Raw genomic sequence first — 21,729 nt, 5'->3', positions numbered from 1 at the left:
TGCGGGGGGCGCCAAAACGGGAAACCCAACCGGACATGAAGGCGCGGACAGTAGTCTCTGCTGTAGCGTTGGGCATGGGAATTGTTTCTGTCTACCTGGTGAAACGATCGATGCAGGTGAAGATGTAGGTGCTACCGTAGGATGATGGTAGAGGTCCCACGATGTCGAGGTGTACTACTTGAAAACGTCCTTTGGGAATAGAGAAGGCTTGTAAGGGGGCCCGTATGTGACGATGTATTTTGGAGGACTGGCAGGCCAGGCACTGGGCAGCCCATTTCTTAGTATCAGACTTGATGCCGGGCCAGACGACACGTTGCGTGAGGAGGCGCTGGGAGGCCCGCACACCCGGGTGGCTGAGACCATGGATGCGGTCGAAAACAGCGCGGCGGTGGACGTGAGGCACGAACGGTCTAGGCTGTCCACAGGATACGTCGCACCACAATTTTATCTTTGTGCCAGGAACAGGGAGTTCTTGGAGTATGAGGCCTGAGGGGGATGTCTTGTATGCTGCCAGGTCTTCGTCTTTCTCTTGAGCCGCGGCTAGCTGCCCATAATCAATGGGTGGAGATGAGGGAAGAATGGTGGATATACAACGAGAGAGGGCGTCGGCGATCTCGTTGTGGCTGCCTTTAATGTGTTGGACGTCGCTGGAGAACTCCGAGATGTAAGCCAAGTGGCGCAGGACACGAGGTGTATGTGACTGGGAAGCTGAAGCGAAGGCGTGGACGAGAGGCTTGTGATCAGTGAAGATGGTGAACTGACGGGCCTCGAGGAAGTGCTGGAAATATTTGACAGCCAGGTATATGGCCAGGAGTTCTCGATCAAAAGCGCTGTACTTGAGGTGTGGTGGTTGAAGCCGTTGTGAGAAGAAAGAAACGGGCATGAAAATTCCGTTGATCTCCTGCTGTAAGACGGCGCCCACTGCAGTAGAAGAAGCGTCTGTTGTGAGAGTGGTCCGGGCGTTAGGTGCGGGGTGGGCCAGGAGGGTGAGGCGTGTAATGTGCTGTTTGATAGTGGTGAATGCCGTAGTAGCCTCTTCAGTCCACATGAGAGACTTGTGAGACTTCTTTGGGCGTCCCTTGAGAAGGTCGTGTAGGGGGGCTAGGACGGTGGCAGCTTTGTCAATGAAGCGGTGGTAGTAGTTGACTAAACCCAGGAATTCTCGGAGTTTCTTCGCCGTTTCAGGTTTGGGGAACTCCCTAATCGCAGTTATCTTCTGTGGTAGGGGTTGTATGCCACTGGGCGAGACTCTGTGACCGAGGAAATCGATGGCCGAGGTTCCAAAGACGCACTTAGCAGGATGAACTTTCATGTTGCTGTTCTGCAGGCTTTGGAGAAGGAGTTGTAGGTGGTGGCGGTGCTCGGCAGGCGTCGAAGATGCGACGAGGATGTCGTCAATGTAGACGGTGACAAAATCGAGGTCGCGAAGCATATGGTCCATGAACCTCTGGAAAGTCTGTGCTGCATTGCGTAAGCCAAAACTCATGAAAGTGTACTCGAAGAGTCCAAACGGAGTGGTTATGGCTGTCTTCTGGGTATCTGCCGGTGCTACTGGGATCTGGTGGAAGGCACGCTCCAAGTCGATCTTCGAGAAGATAGTCTTGCCATGAAGTTTGTGGTGAAAGTTCTGGACATGCGGAATAGGGTACCTGTCAGGTTTGGTGACGAGATTCAGGGCTCTGTAGTCGCCACACACCCTCCACTCGCCGGGTGTTTGCTTAGGAACCATGTGAAGAGGCGATGCCCAGGGACTCCTTGAAGGGCGAATGATGCCGTCTTGCAGTAGCTTGTTGAATTCTACTTTGGCTGTGTTCAGGAGCTCAGGGCGCATGCGGCGAGGGCGTGAAAAGACTGGTGGTCCTTTGGTTTCGATGTGGTGGAAAATTCCCGATGTAGGTGGTGGGGGTAGGGAGACTCGGGGTGAGAAAAGCTCCTTGAATTCGTCGGGCAGGGAGGAGAACTCGTTGGAAGGCGCAAGACAGGTGATAGTGTCGGTGTGTCTGGCACGAGAACCCTGGATCTTGCGTGCTGTAGGCTCATGGATGAGGCATAGATGACTTGGTTTGACGCCGAGCTTGTGGAAGGTGAGGAAGTCGAAACCAAGGATGGGTTGAGACACGTCTGCTATCACGAATAACCAACGCAGAGTCTTGGGCAGACCGAGGTCTAAGGCGAGGGTGCGTACGCCGTAGGAGGCGATGGAGGTACCGTTGGCAGCGAACAGGTCATACGAGGGTTGCTTTGACTTGTCTCGTAGTGAGGGAGGGATGAGGCTGACCGATGAACCTGTGTCGATGAGGAACTTCTTGCCGGAGGTGCGGTCGGTGACGCGCAGTAATGAGACGCCTGGAGGGACGGAGGCTGAGGCGTCTACCAGCCTCCGGTGTTGCCGTTTCCCGAATAGGTGCAATAGGGCTCACAGTTTCGAGCATTGCGGCCGAAAGTCTGGTGATACCAGCAGAGGGTAAATTTGTTGTGCTGGGGGTTGGCTGCTGTGTGTCGGAACTTGTAGGGCATAGTGTGTGAGTCAGGAACTGGCGCAGCAGCGGGTATGGAGGAGCAGAACTGCTCAATGGTGTCCATCCTGCGGTTCAAAATTTGCAACAGGTCCTTGATGTCTTGTGAGGTATTGCTCGGCTGAGGGGTGTTGACCCGGCTTACAAGTTCGATGGTAGGTACTGGTGTGACCGTGGCGGCAAGGGGTGCATCAGCGCACTCGTTAAAAATTCTATCTGCCACGGTTGCATATAGTTCTGGTGTCGTAGAGTAATCTACTGCGGACAGGATGTTGCGTACTTCTGTGGGTAGCTTTTGTGCGTGAAGCTGGCGCAGGATAGAGTCGGGGAGTCTGTCTGTGTGACGGGAGTTCAGCCGGCACATCTCCTCCCAGAGACGTCCTGGGGTTGAGTTCCCGAGGGAGATAGAGGATAGATCTTGCAGGAGATTGGGGCTGGTCTGTTGATAACACGTCTTCAAGGCAGCCCGCAGGGTAGCGAATTTGTTGTCATCTGGAGGGTTGGAAATGGTTTGTGAGACCCGCGTGGCCACTTCCGTGGGCAAGGCACAGAGCAGGGCGCAATACTTTTGCTCGTCGGTCGCTCGTGAGCCGGCGAGGGCTGCTTCCACATGGTCTAGCCAGTCCTCGACGTTGTGGTTGAAAGTCGGCAGAGAGATCCGTCCGTCCTCCATCCTGTGTGAGTGCTTATCTCCGGGAGTCACCATTTGTAGGAGTTCGTGGTATAATGTTGTCTAGCACTCAGGATGGATGGAAACTCTAAGGTGGTTTTCTTGTATAATATAAGTTATATGACAGACAGTCGGGTGCTGGAGGTGCCGTGTGGTGAGGAGCTGCTCAGTAGAGACGTTCAGTGAGTAGCGTGTTCAAGGAGGTAGATGTGCAGGAGCTTCGTTAGAGAAGATGTTGCCTGTTGCTGGCCTCCTGGTTGAATGAATGCTGACAGCGTGGAGCTTGCTGGAGGAGGTGTTGCTTGTTCAAGAAGAGAGACCAGAATGAATCTCAATGGAGAGACAGAGCTTATATACCCAGCAGCCGTGAGTCCTCTATGAGTCATATTGGGAAAACCCGAGAAAGTCGCCGGTCTCTAGTTCCGTTGCTAGGTAACGGTAACATCTGCTGTCGCCGCTCGCTTGGTTGCTAGGATACGGCGGCGCATCGGAATGCGGATACGCAGTTGTAGGGGAGAAGTCCACTACAACACCTTTCCCCTGACAAGCGGGTGATTAGTGACAGAAATGGATGTTAGAATCAAATGATTCACACTGAAAACCTTAGGAAAAAGAAAATATTAAGCTTCAGAGGTAAACCTACCCTACCCAACCAAACCTAACCTAACCTAACCTAACCTAACCCTGCGAGAAATGGGTGTGTAGGGGTATCGAGATATTAATGTGGTCTAGCACTCAGGATGGAAGGAAACTCTAATGTGGTTTTCTTGTATAATATAAGATATATGATAGACAGTCTGGTGCTGGAGGTGCTGGAGGAGGTGTTGCTTGTTCAGGAAGATGGGCAGAATGAGAGTTGGTTCGTGAGGAAGCTCAGAGAAGGACATGCTCGCTGGCGGGAGCGAGGACCGCCAGGCAGGCGAGGAGAAGTGAGGGGCCGCCAGGCAGCAGCGGAGGAGGAGGTGTTGCTTGTTGTAGAAGAATGGTCAGAATGAAACTCAATGGAGAGACAGAGCTTATATACCCAGCAGCCGCTATGAGTCATGTTGGGAAAACCCAAGAAGTCGCCGGCCTTTTGGCTCGGTTGCTAGGATACGGCGGGCATTGGAATGCTGATACGCTTGGTTGCTAGGGAAGACGGTAGCAGGTGGTGTGCAGCTACGCAGTTTGTAGGGGAGACGTCCACTACAGGTGTTAATACGGAAAAGTACCAATTAGAGAACAGACCACATGTTTCTCACAACGTCACTTATTTCTTTTTCAATATAATTAAATACATTAATGTATTTTAAATACAGTATATTTCACAAGTTATAAATAAGGACCTGTTGACATACGCATCATATTTTCAATTAGTTAATCATAATTACAATACCAACAAATTAAAATTGTTATTTAGATATAACTACGGTTGTACTAAGGTAAATTGCATGTTCTCTCATGACTAAAGATACGAAAAATGCTTTACAGTACAGTAGGAGAATAGTCATTTAATGATGAGTGATACAAAAATGCATTAGGAACAGAAAAATATTGGCAACTTACTGGTATTTATTAAGACAATTGATGCAAAAAAGATAACTTTTGCGTACCATATCTTGCCATAATGCATGTACGTACTTGCCAAGAAGGAAGAGTATCATAGGGGGGGGGGCGGGTATTGAGGCTGCAAGCCTTCCCACAAACTGTTCTGTCTTTTTTTTTAATTGAAAAGTGAGATTAGAATTAAAAATACCATAGACATACTCTGACACTTCAATGTGTGCTTCTCCCTGACTATTACCAAAGAGAAATTATCAGAAACACTGATTTCATTATGTACTTAACTAGTCACTGTTACTTTTTATTTTACCATTTCATTATTTAATTATTTCTGTGTTGCGGCATTTTCGAGAGAATTACAAGCACTGATTACTGAAATACTGTGTACTGAAGATGTATTACCTATTATCGCCACGCACAACTGTTCGTGCAGGTGTAGCAGTTAAAAGTGAAGCATTAGGTAAAAATGAAGTGCCACAAGTATGACTCATTCCGACAGCGGCGGACAGCGGTCGGTTGGCGTTGCTCCGCAGTCAGCCTCAGATGAAGTCAGTTCTGCTTAGATGATGGACATGCATTCCTATGACACGTACATGCTTATACAATTGGTATTGCTTAGATCATTTTATTTTAATACAGTTTAGCGAGTGTTACCCTTAGGTATATATATATATATATATATATATATATATATATATATATATATATATATATATATATATATATATATATATATATATATATATATATATATATATATATGATACAACGGTAGCTTTCGTCTTATTCAAGACATCTTCAAGACGAAAGCTAACGTTGTTTCCCTTTCCCGTGTGATTTTATCAAGATTTATCTTATCCACGTTTTCATTGTGGATCTACATGAAATATATATATATATATATATATATATATATATATATATATATATATATATATATATATATATATATATATATATATATATATATATATATATATATATATATATATATATACATATATGTATTTATTTATTTATTTATTTATTTATTTATTTATTTATTTTAGGACATAGCGCGCCCGAACGTTATAAACATTTACATCTCCCTATTCTGAGCATTGAATTTAATTGATTTTACGTAGTTTTAATTCTTCATCTGAGATGTTAGCCTTGGTAAACAACCCCTAGGGACTCGGTGAAACATTTATATCTCCCTATTCTGAGCATTTAGAATCCCATATTTACCAGGCTGGAAGGAAAGTGTGGGTGTGCATATTTATGATGTATGGCCCAAGTGTAGGATTGATTATAATTATCCACCGGTCTGAATTTTAAGAAAAGTTGAATGCTTTAAAACTGAGACGTAATTCTGATTCGTTTTTTATCAAGGATTTAAAAAATAATATTTGTTTTGTTCTAGCAATAAAAAATGATAATATAACTTATACATATACAAATACAACATGCAAATATGACAAGATAATACAAACACGACAATTCAGTAGGCTTCAAAGTGAGTAAGGCTATTTGCCTGCAAATACAGAAGAAATGATATACAGTATATGAATATGTATGAACATAATATTACGCTTCTAGGATGAGTGAAACTTTCTCTGTTTTTGATTTTCTGGCAATCTTTTCACTGACATCGATCCCTGTAAGGCGGAAACGATCCTCCGGCTGGTTACCGCTGCTAACTCGCTGGTTTGCTGGTGCAGACGACACTTGGGGTGGTTGGACATAGGTGAGAACTGCAGCGACTATCTGCGTCACCGGTAGATTCAACTCAGCCGTCCTACAGTCAGTATCTAGCTACCCTGCTGTCCGTCAAATTCTGGTTATGATCTCAGCATAGGTCCTGGACTCGTAGGCTGTGTTCCCAGACCTTCACCTATCAACTGTCAACTCTCTGGTCATCTACCACTACCGCATACCACTACCGTCAGTTCATCTCATTCCGTCTGTGCCCCGGTGTTTTCCTGCCATTTCAAGACGTCGCTCGAGTGCGGAGTTGGATGGACGCTTCCCTACCCTCAGTGTGCATCACCGTGTTCCAGAACCTTCCCCCAGGGCCACTGCCGTAGGAAATATATGTTCATGGTTTGATTCTATAATTGTTTGATTCCATTAATTGCTGACTCCCGTTATTTGTTTGATTCCTTTAATTTTTGTGCCCATTTAATTATTTGACTCCATTAACTGTTGACTGCCTTAATTGTTTGACTCCCTTAATTATTTGAGGTGTGTTGAGTGGTGTCAGAGTTTTGGGTTATATTTTTTATAGTAAAGACATGCCAATCTCAAACGGTTGTTTGTTATTCCTCAGAAAACCATGGTCCTTGACTTTCCTTTATTAAGATCCTGATTAGCCTGGCAAGGGATTTCTATCCCTAAGTCCCAGGCCTTTACAATCCCTCTTCAGCATCCAGCAGTAGTCTGCCATCATGTTTTCATTCCACCTTCCTTGATACCTCTTTTCCATTTCCTTAATGTCCTGGTGAAATATTTCACCTTGCTCTTTACTTAAACTACCCAAATATTCAAGAAAAGAAAATACACAAGATAGGAATGTAATAAATGCACTTTTACACATATCGCAACTCATGTTTGTAAAGTTATTTAACATATCTTCAACAATGTTTTGATAGTTTAGATCTTTTCTATTGCCTAAAAAAATATACGCAATATTCTTGAAACTATTCCATGCTTCTTTCGCACATTGGTTCATCGATTCTTCAAATTGGTGGTCTAACATTAACTTTCGGATTTGAGGAACCTCGAAAATGCCAGTTTTGATTTTTTCATATGTAACTGATGGAAATTCCCTGCATATGTACCTGAAAGTCACTTCCTAATGTAGGGCTTTTACAGATTGCTTCATTAACCCTAATTTAATATGCAGAGGAGGCAACAGCATTTTCTTGGGGTCAATCAATGGTTCATGTAGAATATTTTTTGAATCTGGCATGTCTAGGTGGCCAGTGTTTTTTGTCCCAATGTTCACGTCTTGCTCTGCTGTCCCACTCGCTCAAAAAACATGGCATTTTCGTGTAATTACTCTGTTGAAGAAGGAACAAAGCATTGCCTTTGAAATCTCCACAAACCAACCAATCATGATCTTTGTAATGAACTTCCTCTAGAAGTATCTGCAAATTTTCATAAGTTTCCTTAAGATGAACAGAGTGAGCCACAGGAATTGATGAAAATACATTTCCATTATGAAGTAATACTCCTGTGAGACTTGTTTTTATTAAAAATCAATGAACAAACTCCATTCAGTACCTGTATCGGTAATGCCAAAATTATTAATTAAAGCAGACATATATATATATATATATATATATATATATATATATATATATATATATATATATATATATATATATATATATATATATATATATATATATAATATATATATATATATATATATATATATATATATATATATATATATATGCAAGTAAATCACTGTGGGTGAGCGTGATCCAGGTATATGCTGATAACCACAAGGAAAGAAGAATACTTGAATTACACGAAAGCGCTTGGGAACTTCGTGTTTTCTTCTTTCCTTGTGGTTATCAGCAGTATATATATATATATGTATATGTAACAAAGAAATATGTGTGTGTGTGTTTGTTTTTGTGTGTGTGTCCGCACGAGAATTTCGGAAACTACTTTACCGATCTGTAGTGATGATGGATGTTGTTATATGTAGTGATGATGGGTGGTTGTTATATGTAGTGATGATGGGTGGCGTTATATGTAGTGATGATTAGACAATATATCAATATAAAATAAAGAAGTGTGTGTGTGTGTGTGTATGTGTGTGTGTCCACACGAGAATCTCGGAAACTACTTTACCGATGTGTAGTGATGATGGATGGTGTTATATGTAGTGATGATGGATGGTGTTATATGTAGTGATGATGGATGATGTTACATGTAGTGATGATTAGACAATAGAATAATAACAGTTTAATGCTAAAAAAATATACTCTGCTGTACCGTTGTAGTGAAAAACATGGTGGAACTTACATACACCGTTAATGAACTATTGATGTAAGAAGAAGTTTTGGGGACTGAACAGTGAGACACTGTGGAGCCTCCCGGAGGGTGGCGTCCTACCGTGGCCTAGCGAATGACCGCTTCTGCTATCTATCTATATAAAATAAAGAAGTATGTCTGTTTGTGTGTGGTGTGTTTGTGTGTGTGTCCGCACGAGAATCTCGGAAACTACTTTACCGATCTGTAGTGATGATGGATGGATGGTGTTTTATATAGTGATGATGGATGGTGTTATATGTAGTGATGATGGATGGTGTTATATGCAGTATAGTGATGATGGATGGTGTTATATGTAGTGATGATGGATGGCGTTATATGTAGTGACGATGGATGGTGTTATATGTAGTGATGATGGATGATGTTATATGTAGTGATGATGGGTGGTGTTATATGTAGTGTTCATGGATGGTGTTATATGTAGTGATGATGGATGGTGTTATATGTAGTGATGATGGATGATGTTACATGTAGTGATGATGGATGTTGTTATGTGTAGTGATGATGTGTGGTGTTATATGTAGTGATGATGGATGGTGTTATATGTAGTGATGATCTATCTTCTATCTATATAAAACAAAGAAGTATGTCTGTTTGTTTGTGTGTGGTGTGTCCGCACGAGAATCTCGGAAACTACTTTATCGATCTGTAGTGATGATGGATGATGTTATATGTAGTGATGATGGAGGATGTTATATGTAGTGAAGATGGCCTAGTTCTTGTTCACGTTGCATATACCATGAAAAATATTTCCCTTTGCTCAATAACTTCTTTAATTTCAACTTAGATCCTAAAAGTTCAACAGACTTCTTTGGTAAATTCAAATCCCTAATCAGATCGATAAGTTCACTCTGGGTAAACGCCTCCGTTACCTGACGATGAATCATCGTCAGATTCTGATGACACGGACCGCAACACACCTGGCGGAATGGAATGGAACCTCAGGACCATGTGGCACTGGTCTCATGGCAGATGGAATCTTGTGATATTGATTCCGTGTTTTTTTTTTAATATATCCCCCTATCTTCACAGAGCAAAAAAAAAACAGTCACCACCCATATTTTTCGGCTCCCGCCATACCTTAAGGACTCCAAATGGCATAACTTTTTTCTTACCATATTTCCATAGTTTTAAACCTTCAACACAAGTGCGACATACTTTATGTGGCGCCCAAGGTTTATCTAAATCACCTATTTTCACTCCAAAGTAGGCAAAATATGCATTTTTTTCCGATGCGATTATTTCTTATCGTTGCTTACGCACAACAGATCACTCACATATGAAGTAGAATACATTTGGATTGTTCAAACGTCCACGAGAAGATATATTTACAACAGGAATAGTATCTTAGTGCGGAAAAACAAAGATTTAACATTACATCCACGAAGAAAAGAAACATCTTGGTTTGGTAATTCAATGAACGATTTTTCTCACGACTTATAATAGGAGCCTTATACACAGCACCGATTCGTATATTTTTCATTTTCATAATGATCTCGCACCATAACGCTTTATCATACAAATGACCTTTCAATAAATTTACATTGTCTACAAGAGAAATGAGAGAACCTCTACCAGGTTCATTCTGCACACCATCGAATTTACTATTTAACTCCCCCTCCCCCTCCAAAAAAAAAGATGGACTTGTATGTTTAACAGTAAATTAAATTTTAAATTTTAAATTAATTAATTGCATTAAGAGTTTACAAGCCTTATTATACCACTTAAGCACTGGACTGGTATTTATTTATTTCCCTTTATAATCTACATTTTATTATATTTCTAGCTTCACTCCATTTTCACTTCCAACAACTTAATTAACTAAATTATTATATATCCAAATGCATGGAAGACGAATATAATGCTACTATCAGTCACCACTCACCAGCTCTGCTCACCACGGAATTTCAGAGCGTTCTGGGGAGTGCCGTACGATATGTTGGGCGAACACTTCATTTTTACCTGGACTTCACTTTTAACTGCTACTCCCAGAGTTGCCAACTTAGCGACTTTGTAGCTAGATCTAGAGCTTTTTGTTTTTTTCTAGCGACATTTTAGAGCGATTTGCGACTTGTCGCAAATCTAGAGATATCCACAGAAATCTAGCGACTTTCTGGATACTTTTGGACTGTCCATGAAAACTCAGTTTTCCTAATTTCGAGCCATAATATATAGCAACGGGGTTACAGGGACAATAAATAATAAGAAAAGTTTAATACATTTGAACGGGTCGTGGTACAGAAGGAGGGACACGTCTATTTCCTGATCATTAACTCGAATACGCTGAATTGCTTCAAACATAGGTTGGATGCTCATATGAGCAATAGGGGTTGGGTGTAAACGGGACTGCCCAGTATGGGCCAATAGGCCCGCTGCAGTTTCCTCCATTCTTATGTTCTTATGTTATCACTTGATGTCAGCCCGTCCATGGCTAATGTTGCCGTGTCGTCATTTATTTGTCTGTTACCTTCGCCTTTGTAGCACCTGGGTAACTTACTTCTTTGTCAGATATGCAATATGAATTTCATTAATACGCTAAATTTTAAAGAATATTAGCAAAACATCTTATAGAATTAATTCTATCAAGCCTGCGTGGTTCCAAACTTCTCATACTCGTCCACCATGGGTGACCCATAGACTCCATACAGTTGCCCCGACATAGTCCCAATAGAAAAAGGGTAAGCCACAGTATTCGCAGCGATTTAGGAAGGAATGGCTCAGAGATGACAGATACAAAAATTGGCTTCTGGAGGTGCCAGGAGATAATAAAAAAGGATTTTGTAAATTTTGCAAGTGTACTTTGTCTGCTAAGTTGTGCGACATTGAAAAACACAAACACACTAAAAAACACAAGAAAGCAGAATAGCCGTTTAGTGCAGAAAGAGACAATTTTACCATTCAAGAAACTTGGTGAAGCAAAAAAAGTGGAGGGAACTCTAGCCATGTTTGTTGCTGAACATTGTTCTATTCGTGTGGTAGAACACTTAAGTGAAGTGTGTAAAGTATGTTTTAGTGACAGCAAGGCAGGCAGTGAACTCAAGTTAAAAAGATCAAAGCGTTCTGGGATAATATGCAATATTCTTGCGCCACATTTCACAGAAAATCTGAAAAATTATATTTTTACATAATGCATTTTATTTATACTCCGTCCATTATAGTCGGCATTATGAAAATATTATTTGCATCAAATTACTGAAGGGGGGGAATAATAGCTAGCGACTTTCCATGGAAGATTTAGCGACATTTAGCTACTTTTATGTACCAGCCTAGCGACATTTGAAAATCCGAGTTGGCAAACCTGGCTACTCCGGGTTGCTTTAGTATCGGGCTGGCAGTCTTAAGATGAGTATCTCCTCTCCTTTTGTATATTTCTAGTGGTATAATGTGTAAACCTTGCTGGACTTTTAAGAACACCAAGTACTATACTGTATAGTGATTTATATGTTATATCGTGGGTAGTCATATTTCAGAATTCCACGGTAGAATAACTTACGTGTTTATGAGTTATGTGTGTTGGATAACCACGTTGTCCACGTTAGTTTGTTAATTTAAATAAGTGTTTAGTCTTTACTTTTATGATTTTTATTTTGTCACTCGGTTGAGTCACTTGTTTGATCAGATTGAATTTGTGTTTGTTTTAATTTTGTACATAACTAATATATTTATTGTTTGTTTGTTAATATATGTACTTCATGATTTTCAATATACCCCATAGTAATGAGGTGATGATTTTGATGGGCTCTATTGACATTTGATACAAAGATAACCATAATTATAGAGTTAACTCAACTTAAAGAATAATATAAAGAGAAGTTGAATTTGAAGAGTGAGATTTTTTTATAATTGCCTACGAGGGGGCTAGTTTATTGGGCACCCCCCTTACATCCTGTGCAAGGTGAAGCGCAGAAGCTTTTACAGAGCCCATCTGGGAAGCATGCGTAGTTCATGCTTGCCTTTATGACTCATGCATTAAGGGCGTAAAAGCCTTTAGGGTCATGGGGTTTGTCAGCAAAGTGTGGCAGGTCCCTAACAATGTCAAGTGCCAGGCCTGTCACTAGGACAGTGATTCCCAATGTGGGGCCTACGCCCCACTGGGGGGCAATTCAATAATAATAGGGGGGCAATATGAAAAATATAGTAATATCAACATTTTTTTTATTTTACCCTATATGGGTAAAAATTATAAATTTATAGGGTAAAATTGTAATTACAACCTAGCTGAGCACAACAGCTTGTGCAATCTAGTCAAGTGTTCACCCACTAATGTTATCGTGCATCTGGCACCAGCTATATGCGTGGCTTCTGACTTGTTTAACTTTGCAGTTCTTCATCTGCTGTCAAGGAAGAAGGTGAGTTTTAGTCAGCTGCTCAACGCTCCCACTGAAGCTAAAAAAAACAGAGGAAACTAACTACAACCAAATTAAATGTGCACAATAAAGCATGGAAGCAGTATTGAATTAAACACAAATGCAAGTTTCATGTTGATATAGTTATCTGTCTCTGTTTTTTAGCTTCACTGAGAGGGCTGGTTAAAGTGCTTTTCATTATGATTATTGATCTTGTTATTCTCTGAAAATAATGTATAAAAATAATCATTCATTGATCTTGTCACAGTAACATTAATTTAAAACTGTGAATATAAAGCTCAATATTTACTTGAAATGGCAACTGCATATTGACATTGTGCCTTGTATGTTACAGAAGTTTGATATTAAATTTATTTTCCTACGTATATAAATATTTTATTTTCACTTTTCAGTTACCCCCATGATGCATAAAATGAACAGTGTGCACGCCAAAAAAAAGTTCGCCAGTATTCAGATGAGTACTTGCTGTTTGGGTTCATACCAGCGACTCATGATGAAAGGTTGCCTTTTTGTCTGTTGTGCCACCAATGTTTGACTAATGAATCCATGAAGAGAGGTCGTCTCGAAAATCATTTGAAGGCAAAACACAGTATTCATGTTAATTCAAAACTGGAGTATTTTAAATCCCTAAAGGAGAAATTTGAAAAAAAGATCAACAATAAATTCATTGTTCTCTGCAAGAAGTGCAAGCAAGGATCGTGGTCTTGAGGCTAGTTATGAAATTTCTCTTCTCATAGCAAAATGTGGCAAAAATCATACCGCAATATCAACTTTTCTGAAAGTAGTTCTTGAAAAAGATGACCAAGATCTCAAAAGCATGCCGCTCAGTAATAATACTGTTAGTAGCAGGATTGATGAAATGAGTTGTGATGTAGAAGTACAACTTGTTGAAAAATTAAAATATACAAATTTTTCAATACAGTTGGACGAATCAACTGTAAGAGATAGTGAAGCTCTGTTAATGGCCTATGTAAGATATGTTGATAATGGAGAATTTATTGAGGATATGCTATTTTGCGAAGCATTAGAAACCACCACTATTGCAATTGATATATATAAGAAATTAAAAACATATTTAGATGATAAGCAGATACCAATGGAGAACATTATATCTTGTGCTGCAGACGGTGCTCCAGTGATGATGGGCAAGAAAAATGGAGTTTTAAAATTATTGAAAGACGACAATCCCCAAATGTTGTTAGTGCATTGTGTTATTCATAGACAGAATTTAGTTTCCAAAAAAGTTTCCCCTGTTCTAAACGAGACATTGAATGCAGTTATAAAATGCATCAACACTATAAAAGCTAATGCCAAATGTGAGCGTCTTTTCAAACAATTTTGCAAGGATCAAAATGCAGACTATGTAAGATTATTACTTCATACTGATGTAAGGTGGTTATCAAATGGGAATTGCCTGAAAAGATTCATGGAATTATTTGATATTCTTAGTGAGTTCATTGGATGACAAACCTTATATGACTCTGTTACTGACAGTTGATGGTAAAGCACTTGTCAGTTATTTAGCAGATATATTTGAAAAACTCAATGTCTTAAATAAGGAGCTCCAAGGAACAAATATGACTCTTGTTAATTCAAAGGCCAAGATATTTGGCTTTATATCATTTCTGGAATTATCCCAAGAAAATATTTCTGTCAAAAAATTTGAACAATTTTATTGGCTGAATAAATGTGAGGGAACAGATGCTACTTGTCTTGTTATTGTGGAGCACTTAAAAATAATGGTAAGCGATTTCAACTTCAGATTTTCTGATTTGAAAGAAATTAATTATCCATCTTGGATGACTCAGCCATTGCTAGTGGATCTGTCAGATGTAACCATGGAGTATCAAGGAGAACTTTCAGAATTACAAAATGATGACTCGATTATAGCCCTGTTCAAAATAAAAGGAACAATGATGTGGCTCTGTGAAGAAACACAAGCTAAATATCCAAATACAAGTAGTTTGGCAAGAAAACTACTGTTACCATTCCCATCGTCATACTTAGTGGAATGTGGATTTAGTGCTGTGAATGACTTATTACTGAAGAAAAGAAACCGACTGGATATCACTAAACGAGGCGACTTGAGATTGAAATTAACAAAATTTCTGCCTCGGATAAAATCTCTTTGCAGTAGACATCAGGCTCAAGGGTCTGATTAATTGATTGTAATTGAATGTATTTAATCTGATGGTAGATATGTTATACACATTATAAAATGAATTTTATTTGATTAAATTTGAAGTTAAACCCTTTAGTTTTATTTGAAAGATACAATTTTTTATGTTATACTTCTTCAAAACTGATATTGTTATATCATACTAAACAATTAACGGGTGGGGGACATGAAGAAATTTGTGATAAAAAAGTGGGGCATGGTACTAAAATGGTTGGGAACCACTGCACTAGGAGGAGGGATATCTGGTTAGGGAGGGAAGAGGTGTAGATAACGGCTGGGGATCTGTAGGAGGAAGTCATAGGGCAAGTGAAGATGTAGTGAGGGAGGGTGTGAGAGTTGGGTTGGCCACAAAGTTTACAAACAGTGCGTCCTGGCTCAGGGTTGCCAATGTACTAAGCGTGGCGAAGTACACAGTGGGGGTGGAGGTGATATGGTGTGGTGGGACAGGTACAGTAGGGGTGGAGGGAGGCACATAGGAATTGACAATATTGAGGGACATACCTTTTAGTGTGATTGTGATGGTGTGTGATCGTCGACATGCCGGTGGGGTACGGGTAGCTGGGAGTGGTGTCCTCAGGTCCAATAGGTATCCCTGGTGGAGACAGCCCAAACACAGTAGGGGGAGCAGCTTGCGGTGGGTGGAGGACAGGTTGAGGCACCACGTGTCGTGAAGATGTGGCAGGACTTCGTTCGGGGGCAGCAGGACACACTAGGGCAGGCCCGGTAGGCGCTACACCAGTAGTGAAGACTGCCAGTGGTGGAGTAGGCCGTGAGCAGGGGCTCTCACAGGGGGATTACCAGCTTGTGTCAAACCAGAAGAGAGGAGTGACTGGGTGGCAACAGAGGGCAAGAGTAGGTCGGAGATGGTGTTACAGAGAGTAGCGAAGAGTTTTTCAATACGGTTGGTAAATTCTTGGAAGAGGGATATGATCTGTCATGTCACTGGAGGGAGGTTGTGTGGGGGCACTGGTGGGAGCACAAGGCCTGACAGCGTCAGAGTACAGACGGGGAGGAGGCCCGGGCTGTGTTGCAGCCAGGTGAGGCCAGGCAGGGGCAGGTGTTGTTGAAGAAGGCATTGCTGGAGACAGAGGTGGACACAGAGGGGTGTGGCGCGGAAGACTGGGGAGGGCGTTGTGGTAGATGCGGCCTTTGGGGAAGCTTTTCCCCTGGGACAGACGGGCGATTGGGGCATTGCCGTGAGTCAGCATTGTGCCGGCCGCCACAGTTACAACATCTGGGATCAACTACATAGCCCATACCACCCCTATTAAGGTGGTCTTTGATTTTCTGGGCACAGGCGGCGGAGTTATGGTTACGTGAACAGAAGCGACATCTGGGGCGATCACGCCGGCAGCAGGCAGTGAAGGTGTGACCCCAATGAGAACAGAAAACACAAAATGCAGGCCCAGGATGATAGGCTTCTGCATACATTGGGGGGAGGAGTGGATGGGCATCCACAGTGGTTGGGCACTCCCTTCCCTTCCACTTTACAATGACAGCAGCTTGTGGAGTTTTCCCCTCGGCAATGTCGACGTATACTGAGTATACTAAAATTAAAGTCACGCGCATCTTCGATGTCAGCGTATAAGAGGAAGCGTTTCACTAGGATGTGGCAACATTCATCAGCATCTACTGGGGGTGGGGGGGGGGCACCAGGACAATCCCTTCAAAGCCAACAGTACTAAATGTTTCATAGACCTCAGGAGTCTGACACTTGATAAAGTTCCGGTTCTTACCTTGTCGGAATTGAATGTTGAGACTGCTGTCTGCAGTAATTCATCATCCAATTAAAGCATTCCTCTACAGTTTTCAGAGAGTCCTTGGGGAAGTGTAGATTAAGCTTATGGTTGGCAGAGGGCAGGGTGATAGGGTCCGTGGTAATAGTGTTTCCACTCCGGCTAGTGTTTCCTGTAGAAACATTACCGTCACTGTCATAATCACTGGGGTCTGACTCTCGAAGGGTGTTGGATTCAATATGACAAAGCGAGTTGGCGATGGCATCTGTATCAGAGATGTCTGCGTCCATGACAGAGGCTCTTCTAGGACATTTATGTCGACCCCCCATGCTGGCAAAAATTTGCCGGCTGATGGCACCTTTGTAGGACGATCGGGAAGTCAAGAGCACCTATGTACACGCCTGTCCCCTTATGTGGTCACGCCACGACTGGTTGAATTTGAATTGCATTGTTACAACCTAAGAGGCCAAAGGTCGTAACAATTTGGCGACCTTGCCAGGATAGATCCGTTTATCACTCATTAACTATTAGGAATATTTAGATATAGACATTCTTTATTGATTAATCATGGCCACTTTTGATGTTGAGGAGTTCGTTTAGAATCCATCCGTTAAAATGTTGAAAGACTGTGCGCTGCGAAAGGGTGATTGGATGAGACTTGGTGATACATATGAAATTGAGTACCAACATAGTCAAAGGAAGTCTACGATTCAAAATGCAGTCCTAACTGAACTTGAGAATGAGGAGGTGCTACCGAGGGGGGCACTGACTTTGCGTGCATGTAATCCCAGTGAAGTTGTAGAGATAAGAAAGATAGAAATGGAGCATGAGTTGGCTTTGAAGGAAAGAGAAGAAAGGGAAAAAGGACGTAAAAGGCAGCATGAATTAGCGTAAGCACAGGCTAGCGGTAGAAGACGAGACTTACAGATTTTGTCTTTAGAATCTGAGATAAAATTGTTTGATGTTACAAAACATTAGAGACTTATGCCTGCCTTTGGCGAGGAGGATCCCGAAGAGTTTTTCATGCAGGTTGAGAAAATTACAAAGTCTTCTCAGTGGCCTGAAGAGTCGTGGATAATTATAATTCAAAGTGTGCTCACCTGGTTAGCCCGTTCAGCATTTCTGTCTTTGTCAAGTGAAGTTTGTCGTTGTTATGAGTTAGTGAAACAAGAAATTCTTATGGTGTATGAACTCATTCCTGAAATGTATAGAGTGAAACTTAGGACTATGAGAAAGACTGATGCACAGTCGTATATAGAATTTGTTTATTCATTGAGTAAAATGTGTAGAAGGTGGATAAAGTCTAGCAAGGTAGAAACTTTTGAGGAACTTGTTCAGTTGATGATTTTAGAACAGTTCAAAAGAGCCACTCCGAGAGATATACAATTGTACTTAGGAGAGAGAGATATTAGTAATGCCCATAAAGCTGCTGCATTAGCTGATAGCTATGACCTTACTCACAAAATGTATCCTGTTAAATCTCAAAATCACTCAGGTGGAAAGGGTTTTGTAACCAAGGAAAAGGGTGGTAGGCAGGATAAGTAGAGCTCCAAATTCTAGTAGAGTAAATTTTCGTGGAAACTCAGATGAGCTTTCCAAGACATATGCCAAGACTAAAGCATTTGTCTGCTTTTACTGTAAGAAACCAGGTCATGTGATTGCGAATTGCCCTAAACTGAAATCAAAGAAGGAAGAGCCAGTGCTCTCATTCAGACCTCTAGAGAAGTTTGACAAAACTTTAGTTAGTAATCGCCCAAAGAGGGATTCTTTTGAACCTTTCATCTTTGATGGTTCAGTTGCAGTTGAAGAATCAGGTGATCAGTACCCTGCGAAGATTTTGCGTGACACAGGTGCTTCTCACAGTATTCTGTTAAAATGATCTGTTCCCTGCGTGGAAGATTCCTATACTGGAGGGCATTTGGTGCTTAAGGGTGTCGGTGGAGTGATCACTTTTCCTTTGTGTAGGGTGTATTTGAGAACTCAACTTAATAATAATAATAATAATAATAATAATAATAATAATAATAATAATAATAATTAACGGTTGATTGAAAAAGTTCTGCAGCCCGAAGGCTGGAAACATACATTGGACATAAAAGACTTACTACATACAGTGACATTCGTGGTTTAACAAAAGCCTTCATTAGAGAAGGGTAAAGGAACATACAGTGAACATGCAGATTAATGTTTACAGTGGAGGTCACGAAGATCATGTGAGCTGAAGTGTTGAACAGAAGACACGTAGTGTAGTAACTCCCTCACAAATGGCGTTATGAGGGGCATCACGAAGAGTAGTAGGTTCCTCACAGGTTAGGTTAGGTGACTGGTTGGGTGACTATTGGTGTTCAAGATTCTCTTCCTGTGACGGGTTATTTTTTGTTGGGTAATGATATTGCAGGAGCCAGCGTGGTGCCAGATCCTGTGGTATCTTCGACTCCAACAATGGAAAATAATACTTGTTTAATTGAAGAAGAATACTCAGATTTATTTCCTTTATGTGCAGTTACAAGGAGCCAGACTTCGGAATAAGGTACAGACCGCTCCTTCAGTTGACCCTGAGCTTTGGATTGCTGATACTAGTGCACTTGGCAATGATGTAAATGATTAGGTATTGAGAATTTGTTTGGCAGTCAGGATGATTCATTTGAGTGTGGCATTCGTGGAAGAGATGTGAGTGAAGCTAAAGATTCAGTTAACATTCATTCCCAAAAATCTGAAGCTGATATTTCTTCTAGTGACAACAATACCATTCAGAAAGTACCTGTCACTAGGGAAAAACTGATAGATGATCAGCAGACTGACCCCGAATTAGCTGAACTATTTAGGAATAGGGTGTGTCATAGGAGGGAAGATCAGCTAAAACTAATGGCCCATCGCTTTTTTGGTAGATTTTAGCGCATAAAAACAGAAAAAAATTTCAGTTTCAATATTTTGCAACCTTTTGCTAGGTAAATTTTAGCGTGAAATTTATCGAAAATCTAACGTACAGCTGCATTAGTGCATTACAATTAAATAGTGAACATTGCTTTCTGACTTCATTCTTTAACAACCCAACTAACAATATTTTTTTTCTGTTTCAGATTCTGATGCATTTATAAGTTGATAATATTTGCGATGGCTGCTTGTGTCAGGACGAGGAACCAAAAATCCAGCCATCTCAGTCACTATCTTGGGTCTGGGAGAGAGCTCCTGAAGTCGGAGTTGCCTACATTGAGAGATGCTTTGAGATACGGTGTTTTAATCAGGCAAATCAGTGAAAAGAACCAAAGAACTTACACAAACAAAGACATTGCCAGTGATATGACCAAAGCTGTCTTGGCACAGTACACTCTGGCTAACGCTCAGTTCAAGCCTCCAGTCATAACAAATTCGAAGAAGATTATTGTGAGACTGCTGTATTGGGGAAAGGCAAGATATCTCTCTCTTGGGAGAGGAAAACTTGCAGTTAAAGTTGGCTTGCCAAAACAACTGGACCAGTTATTTGACATAGTGCACAGAAGTGCCCAATTGTTTCTCTGTCCTGAGTTTTGGATGCGATCGTGACTGTAGTCGGGCACATCTCCTGTATTTGCAAGCGTGAACTGAAGATTCCTGTGATCGAACTGGCATTTGTCAAAGCACAGAGGGAGAAGACAGCATTGTGAGAACATAACTGATTTCTGCATGCAAGATGTTCAGGTCCGAAGACAGGAAACACAGAAAGGTAGAAGGAGAAGAGTTGACGAGGAAAAGAGACTTGAGAAGGCCCAGGGTGAAGTAAAAAAGGCCGATGATTGGAGTCAAGCTGATTCAGAGTTTAATGACTTCCCCATGGCTGATCCGAGTGCTGACCAGGAGAATGGTGACTTTGTCCCTAACCCAGAAAATAATGATCCCAAACCTTCCAGGCATAAGATTCGAAATAGGAAAGATATCCCGAGCATAGCTCTGGCCAGCATGCGACACCACACTGGTCTCAGAGAAACTGCAGAGATAGCAACAGCTGCCTGGATTGACGGTGGTTTGATAACACCTGATGATGTTCACCTGGTGATAGATCATAACAAAGTAAGGAGAGCTCAGGAGAAACTTGTCAGTAACCTAGAAGAGGAGTTTGATAAGGGGATAAGAGAAAATGGAATCAATTGTTTGTTCTTTGATGGGAGAAGGGATGACACTAAAGTGTTCATGAAAGTTGGAGATTCTGACAAGTTGTTCCCTGCCATGGTGAAGGAGGAACACTACTCCTGCTGCAGTGAACCAGGAGGGAAGTATTTGTGGCATTTCACTCCAGAGAAAGATGACATCAGGAAACCAGCTGAGATAGTGGCAGATAACATTGTGAACTGGCTCAGAGAGAGGAACGTAGACCAGACCCTGCAGGCCATTGGAGGGGACAGCACCAACACGAACACAGGGTGGCAAGGGGGGGTCATACAGTGGATAGAGCGGAAGATTGGGAGGAAGATGGTCTGGATTGTTTGTGACCTCCACACCAACGAGTTGCCACTCAGACATCTGATCCAGGAGCTGGATGGCAAGACTCTTTCAAACAACAGATGGTCTGGTCCTCTTGGCAAGATGCTGGACGCTGCCACTGAGTTAGAAATAAATCCGAGCTTTGAAAAAATCATAGTTGGCCCTCCACTCGTTGAGCTTGCACATACTGTCATTGACGACCTGAGTACTGACC

The 21,729-nt window shown here is 41.6% G+C and overlaps 1 protein-coding gene across 1 annotated transcript; it reads left to right on the top strand.

The window, feature by feature from the left end:
* The first annotated feature begins 13,959 nt into the window (after positions 1 to 13,959).
* Positions 13,960 to 15,304, top strand: LOC121861669 (SCAN domain-containing protein 3-like). The gene is made up of 2 exons (XM_042359562.1): positions 13,960 to 14,458; positions 14,637 to 15,304. Exons 1-2 carry the CDS (start codon positions 13,960 to 13,962, stop codon positions 15,302 to 15,304), a joined length of 1,167 nt encoding a protein of 388 aa, XP_042215496.1.
* The last annotated feature ends 6,425 nt before the right edge of the window (positions 15,305 to 21,729 follow it).

This window comes from Homarus americanus, unplaced genomic scaffold, assembly GCF_018991925.1.
Source record: "Homarus americanus isolate GMGI-L3 unplaced genomic scaffold, GMGI_Hamer_2.0 scaffold7460, whole genome shotgun sequence".
Lineage (NCBI taxonomy): Eukaryota > Metazoa > Arthropoda > Malacostraca > Decapoda > Nephropidae > Homarus > Homarus americanus.
Note: the sequence above shows the minus strand (reverse complement) of the source record. Positions and strands in the feature narration are given on the sequence as shown.